The 8,001-nt window shown below is 46.5% G+C and overlaps 1 protein-coding gene across 1 annotated transcript; it reads left to right on the forward strand.

The window, feature by feature from the left end:
- Positions 1–2,889: 2,889 nt before the first annotated feature.
- LOC121842311 (protein rogdi homolog) lies at positions 2,890–7,740 on the forward strand (the record flags this gene model as incomplete). Its single annotated transcript, XM_042312332.1, is given in 7 exon segments — positions 2,890–3,002; positions 4,473–4,527; positions 4,907–4,987; positions 6,359–6,454; positions 7,195–7,293; positions 7,420–7,533; positions 7,691–7,740. Coding segments are annotated over 7 exon segments (608 nt in total), but the record flags the coding sequence as incomplete, so codon positions are not given.
- Between the last annotated feature and the right edge of the window lie 261 nt (positions 7,741–8,001).

The raw sequence follows: 8,001 nt of genomic DNA on the forward strand, positions 1-8,001 counted from the left end.
CGGTTGGACCTAGCTGTGGTACACTGACCCCATAGCCATCGGTTGGACCTAGCTGTGGTACACTGACCCCATAGCCATCGGTTGGACCTAGCTGTGGTACACTGACCCCCATCGGTTGGACCTAGCTGTGGTACACTGACCCCATAGCCATCGGTTGGACCTAGCTGTGTACACTGACCCCATAGCCATCGGTTGGACCTAGCTGTGGTACACTGACCCCATAGCCATCGGTTGGACCTAGCTGTGGTACACTGACCCCATAGCCATCGGTTGGACCTAGCTGTGGTACACTGACCCCATAGCCATCGGTTGGACCTAGCTGTGGTACACTGACCCCATAGCCATCGGTTGGACCTAGCTGTGGTACACTGACCCCATAGCCATCGGTTGGACCTAGCTGTGGTACACTGACCCCATAGCCATCGGTTGGACCTAGCTGTGGTACACTGACCCCATAGCCATCGGTTGGACCTAGCTGTGGTACACTGACCCCATAGCCATCGGTTGGACCTAGCTGTGGTACACTGACCCCATAGCCATCGGTTGGACCTAGCTGTGGTACACTGACCCCATAGCCATCGGTTGGACCTAGCTGTGGTACACTGACCCCATAGCCATCGGTTGGACCTAGCTGTGGTACACTGACCCCCATAGCCATCGGTTGGACCTAGCTGTGGTACACTGACCCCATAGCCATCGGTTGGACCTAGCTGTGGTACACTGACCCCATAGCCATCGGTTGGACCTAGCTGTGGTACACTGACCCCATAGCCATCGGTTGGACCTAGCTGTGGTACACTGACCCCATAGCCATCGGTTGGACCTAGCTGTGGTACACTGACACTGACCCCATAGCCATCGGTTGGACCTAGCTGTGGTACACTGACCCCATAGCCATCGGTTGGACCTAGCTGTGGTACACTGACCCCATAGCCATCGGTTGGACCTAGCTGTGGTACACTGACCCCATAGCCATCGGTTGGACCTAGCTGTGGTACACTGACCCCATAGCCATCGGTTGGACCTAGCTGTGGTACACTGACCCCATAGCCATCGGTTGGACCTAGCTGTGGTACACTGACCCCATAGCCATCGGTTGGACCTAGCTGTGGTACACTGACCCCATAGCCATCGGTTGGACCTAGCTGTGGTACACTGACCCCATAGCCATCGGTTGGACCTAGCTGTGGTACACTGACCCCATAGCCATCGGTTGGACCTAGCTGTGGTACACTGACCCCATAGCCATCGGTTGGACCTAGCTGTGGTACACTGACCCCATAGCCATCGGTTGGACCTAGCTGTGGTACACTGACCCCATAGCCATCGGTTGGACCTAGCTGTGGTACACTGACCCCATAGCCATCGGTTGGACCTAGCTGTGGTACACTGACCCCATAGCCATCGGTTGGACCTAGCTGTGGTACACTGACCCCATAGCCATCGGTTGGACCTAGCTGTGGTACACTGACCCCCATAGCCATCGGTTGGACCTAGCTGTGGTACACTGACCCCATAGCCATCGGTTGGACCTAGCTGTGGTACACTGACCCCATAGCCATCGGTTGGACCTAGCTGTGGTACACTGACCCCCATAGCCATCGGTTGGACCTAGCTGTGGTACACTGACCCCATAGCCATCGGTTGGACCTAGCTGTGGTACACTGACCCCATAGCCATCGGTTGGACTGACCCCATAGCCATCGGTTGGACCTAGCTGTGGTACACTGACCCCATAGCCATCGGTTGGACCTAGCTGTGGTACACTGACCCCATAGCCATCGGTTGGACCTAGCTGTGGTACACTGACCCCCCCATAGCCACTCAAGGAGGATCCTATGACCCCAAGCCAGGAGATTATCCTGACTAAGGATAAACCATCAAGGAGGTAGAACAAGTGCATTCCAAGACATTTTAACTTTGGCGAGGTTGTTGTGTAACTAAATTCTTCAAATGTTGTTTGATTTCGGCGTACTGTTGTCAGAGTTGATTGCTATTTGTACTCACGCTTCTCAAGACATTTTATTGAATTATTGATGGAGATATTTACAGTGCTGAAACTAGATTGTGTACAGGTTTATTATACTGAACCAAAATATAAACGCAACATGGAGCAATTTCATTGATTTTACTGAGTTACAGTTAATATGATGAAATCAGTCAAATGAAATATATTCAGTAGTCCCTAATCTATGGATGTCACATGACTGGGAATACAGATATGCATCTGTTGGTCACACATACCTTTCAAAAAATTGGGCCTCAGGATCTCGTTTACGGTATTTTTGTGCATTCAAATGACCAATTAAAATGCAGTTGTGTTTGTTGTCCGTAGCTTATGCCTGCCCATACCATGACCCCACTGTCACCATGGGGCACTCTGTTCACAACGTTGATATCAGCAAACCGCTCGCCCACACAACGCCATACACGTGGTCTGCGGTTGAGAGGCCGGTTGGACGCACTGCCAAATGCTCTAAAATGAGGTTGGAGGTGGCTTATAGTAGAGAAATGAACATTCACTTTTCTGGCAACATCTGGTGGACATTCCTGCAGTCAGCATGCCAATTGCACACTCCCTCAACTGGAGACATCTGTGGCATTGTGTTGTGTGACAAAATTGCACATTTTAGAGTGGCCTTTTATTGTCCCCAGCACAAGGTGCACCTGTGTAATGGTTATGCTGTTTAATCAGCTTCTTGATATGCCACACCTGTCAGGTGGATGGATTATCTTGGCAAAGGAGAAATGCTCACTAACAGGGATGTAAACAAGTTTGAGCACAATTTTATTTCAGCTCATGAGACATGGGACCAACACTTCATGTTGAGTTTATATTTTTGTTCAGTGTAGATTGTGTCCTATATAACTAGATTGTGTCCTGTATAACTAGATTGTGTTCTATGTTTATGTCACCAGGAGGCATCCAGGAGGTTCTCCATTCCCACCCCAGGACTGGAGAACCAACTGAAACAGGAGAACTTCATCCTGGGCAGCTCAACGTAAGTCTTGGAGGGATTCATTCTTTGATTTGATTGGGTAATTGATCAGTTGGGTGATTTGATTGGTTAATTGATCAGTTGGGTGATTTGATTGGTTAATTGATCAGTTGGGTGACTTTTGATTATTTTATTAGCCATTTAAAAAACATTAAAATGTGTCTCCTTGATTCATAGCAATACAATAGACAATGTAAGACAGAACATGAATATAATGTAGACTACAAGAAACCCCATCTAGTCCAGCCTAACGAAGACCAGTTAACACATGACATAGATTAGAAACGCATGTCGGATTATGTTATTTACCTTTACATTCCTTCTGGGGGCAACAGGTAGTCTAGTGGAGGGAAAACTCCCGTCTGTTAACATTTTGTTATAGTGGAGGGCTTGTTTATACATTACACAACCTTCTGTTTACAGACACCATCAACAACACCTTTCTAATCTGCCGGGACTTGAGTCTATGACAAGGTGACATTATGACATAGGACTCAGGTCAACAGTAGTGTGTAGGGGACAGGGTTCTGTCTGGGACTTCCACAGTGTCATTATGACATAGGACTCAGGTCAACAGTAGTGTGTAGGGGACAGGGTTCTGTCTGGGACTTCCACAGTGTCATTATGACATAGGACTCAGGTCAACAGTAGTGTGTAGGGGACAGGGTTCTGTCTGGGACTTCCACAGTGTCATTATGACATAGGACTCAGGTCAACAGTAGTGTGTAGGGGATAGGGTTCTGTCTGGGACTTCCACAGTGTCATTATGACATAGGACTCAGGTCAACAGTAGTGTGTAGGGGATAGGGTTCTGTCTGGGACTTCCACAGTGTCATTATGACATAGGACTCAGGTCAACAGTAGTGTGTAGGGGATAGGGTTCTGTCTGGGACTTCCACAGTGTCATTATGACATAGGACTCAGGTCAACAGTAGTGTGTAGGGGACAGGGTTCTGTCTGGGACTTCCACAGTGTCATTATGACATAGGACTCAGGTCAACAGTAGTGTAGTGTGTAGGGGATAGGGTTCTGTCTGGGACTTCCACAGTGTCATTATGACATAGGACTCAGGTCAACAGTAGTGTAGTGTGTAGGGGACAGGGTTCTGTCTGGGACTTCCACAGTGTCATTATGACATAGGACTCAGGTCAACAGTAGTGTAGTGTGTAGGGGACAGGGTTCTGTCTGGGACTTCCACAGTGTCATTATGACATAGGACTCAGGTCAACAGTAGTGTAGTGTGTAGGGGACAGGGTTCTGTCTGGGACTTCCACAGTGTCATTATGACATAGGACTCAGGTCAACAGTAGTGTAGTGTGTAGGGGACAGGGTTCTGTCTGGGACTTCCACAGTGTCATTATGACATAGGACTCAGGTCAACAGTAGTGTAGTGTGTAGGGGACAGGGTTCTGTCTGGGACTTCCACAGTGTCATTATGACAGTCTTGTGAGTCCTGCTGTCTTGTCTTCACAGCATGGACCAGGTGAAAGGAGTACTGACTCTACAGGGAGAAGCCCTGACTCAAGCTGTGAGTGTCTCCTTCCTCTGGTTCTAGACTGTTCTCTGTAAACATTCTCACCGGCAGTGTTTGACTGTGTTTTAGTACAGAGAACATGTTACAATGTCAGGTTCTGTCTGCAATGTGTTTTAGTACAGAGAACATGTTACAATGTCAGGTTCTGTCTGCAATGTGTTTTAGTACAGAGAACATGTTACAATGTCAGGTTCTGTCTGCAATGTGTTTTAGTACAGAGAACATGTTACAATGTCAGGTTCTGTCTGTAATGTGTTTTAGTACAGAGAACATGTTACAATGTCAGGTTCTGTCTGCAATGTGTTTTAGTACAGAGAACATGTTACAATGTCAGGTTCTGTCTGCAATGTGTTTGATTGCTTTGTCTTTGCAGGACATCAATCTGAAAACTGCTAAAAGCAACCAAGTGATGCATTTCACATTCAGGGATGATAAGCACTGGAAATTACAACAGGTACTGTGTGTGTGTGTGTGTGTGTGTGTGTGTGTGTGTGTGTGTGTGTGTGTGTGTGTGTGTGTGTGTGTGTGTGTGTGTGTGTGTGTGTGTGTGTGTGTGTGTGTGTGTGTGTGTGTGTGTGTGTGTGTGTGTGTGTGTGGTTTCAAGTTGTAATGTCATGTGCAGTGAAAGTACAGTGCCTTTGTTGCAACCTCTAAACCAAGAATCATCAACTAGATTCAGTCACAACTTTTTCTTGAGAGGATGGTCGGGAGTCAGAACAAAATAAAACCAATATTTATAGATTGTGAATTGACCGCAAGAAGCCTAAACGGATATAATATTAGACTAAAACCATAATAATTTCAAACCTCGATTACATTTGGGGACATGGCCCTGCGTAGGGGTCTTTCAGATGGGACGTTTAAAATGGGTGTCCTGACTCTCTGTGGTCATTCAAAATCCCATAGCATTTAATGTCAGAGTAGGGGTGTACACCCTGGTGTCATGGTGAAATAACCAACCTGGCCACATTCCTAAATTCCCATCTCTCCCTCAGCTCTACTAATACTGTCTCTGTCCCCGTCTCAGATCTAATAATACTGACTCTGTCCCCGTCCCTCAGATCTAATAATACTGACTCTGTCCCCGTCTCAGATCTAATAATACTGACTCTGTCCCCGTCCCTCAGATCTAATTATACTGACTCTGTCCCGTCTCAGATCTAATAATACTGACTCTGTCCCCGTCTCAGATCTAATAATACTGACTCTGTCCCTCAGATCTAATAATACTGACTCTGTCCCCGTCCCTCAGATCTAATAATACTGACTCTGTCCCCGTCCCTCAGATCTAATAATACTGACTCTGTCCCCGTCTCAGATCTAATAATACTGACTCTGTCCCCGTCCCTCAGATCTAATAATACTGACTCTGTCCCCGTCCCTCAGATCTAATAATACTGACTCTGTCCCCGTCCCTCAGATCTAATAATACTGACTCTGTCCCTGTCCCTCAGATCTAATAATACTGACTCTGTCCCCGTCCCTCAGATCTAATAATACTGACTCTGTCCCCGTCCCTCAGATCTAATAATACTGACTCTGTCCCGTCCCTCAGATCTAATAATACTGACTCTGTCCCCGTCCCTCAGATCTAATAATACTGACTCTGTCCCCGTCCCTCAGATCTAATAATACTGACTCTGTCCCCGTCCCTCAGATCTAATAATACTGACTCTGTCCCCGTCCCTCAGATCTAATAATACTGACTCTGTCCCCGTCTCAGATCTAATAATACTGACTCTGTCCCCGTCTCAGATCTAATAATACTGACTCTGTCCCCGTCTCAGATCTAATAATACTGACTCTGTCCCCGTCTCTCCCTCAGATCCAGGATGCTAGGAACCATGTGAATCAGGCTCTGCAGCTGCTGAGTGGTAGAGATGAGAGCTACCACTTTAAGACTGGGGCTGAGGTCAACAAGGTAGGAACACACACACAGCTACCACTTTAAGACTGGGGCTGAGGTCAACAAGGTAGGAACACACACACAGCTACCACTTTAAGACTGGGGCTGAGGTCAACAAGGTAGGAACACACACACAGCTACCACTTTAAGACTGGGGCTGAGGGTAATGAGGTTAGTTTCCACCAGGGAAAAAAGTGATAATTACTGTCAGAAATAAACTGCTTTCTGTGTCATAGCGGAGCTAACAGATATAGCAGAGCTATCAGGAAGTGGTTTTCCTCTATTTTCTATGTCAACACTACACATCATTAGTCTGCACTACACATCATTAGACTACACATCATTAGACTACACTACACATCACTACACATCACTACACATCATTAGACTACACATCATTAGTCTGCACTACACATCATTAGACTACACATCATTAGACTACACTACACATCACTACACATCACTACACATCATTAGACTACACATCATTAGACTACACTACACATCATTAGACTACACTACACATCATTAGACTACACATCATTAGTCTACACTACACATCATTAGACTACACTACACATCATAAGACTACACATCATTAGACTACAACTTTGCTCCACCATGTACCCGTTCATTACCTAGAACAACTTTTCCATCCCAGAGTGCATCTCTTCATTTCCTCTATATATCTCAGGTTGTGTTTGTTCCCAGTTGATGACTGTAGTTGATGATGACTGATGATGTCGTTGTTGTAGCTGATGGACGCAGTGATGCTCCAGCTGACCAGGGCTCGTAACCGCCTCACCACTCCGGCAGCCATGACCCTGCCGGAGCTGGCCACCAGCGGCCTCATGGTGAGTCTGTCATAGGTTATAGGTCATAGCAGAGAAACTGGTCTCGCCGTCTACTGTATGCAATTTACACCACAATGACTCTCTTTCTCTCTCTATCTCCTTTCTTCTCTTCTCCTCTCTCTCCAGAAAATGTTCACTCCTCCAATGCCAGGCGATGTGATGGTGAACTTCTATATCAACCTGAGTAAGCTGTGTCTGACTGTCTACCAGCTGCACGCAATGCAGCCCAACACCACCAAGGTACACACTCACACACTCACACTCTCATGCAGATACAGTCTGAGGATCGAATCCATCCCTGAGACAACTTTCGCAACAAGATCACAGCTGTTAGTTGTGTAATCACATGTGGTATTGTGACGATGCATCAGTTCGTCTACCTGTGGTGTTTCAACAGAACTTCAAGCCATCTGGAAGCTCCGTGTTACACAACCCCGGAGCCATGTTGTAAGTTCTGCTTGATATAACGGGTCAAATCAAATCAAATTTTATTTGTCACATACACATGGTTAGCAGATGTTAATGCGAGTGTAGCGAAATGCTTGTGTTTCTAGTTCCGACAATGCAGTAATAACGAGCAAGTAATCTAACTAACAATTCCAAAACTACTGTCTTATACACAGTGTAAGGGGATAAAGAATATGTACATAAGGATATATGAATGAGTGATGGTACAGAGCATTGTTGTTGACCTCTTTCCCTGCTGTC

Source organism: Oncorhynchus tshawytscha, unplaced genomic scaffold (genome assembly GCF_018296145.1).
Source record: "Oncorhynchus tshawytscha isolate Ot180627B unplaced genomic scaffold, Otsh_v2.0 Un_contig_17593_pilon_pilon, whole genome shotgun sequence".
Lineage (NCBI taxonomy): Eukaryota > Metazoa > Chordata > Actinopteri > Salmoniformes > Salmonidae > Oncorhynchus > Oncorhynchus tshawytscha.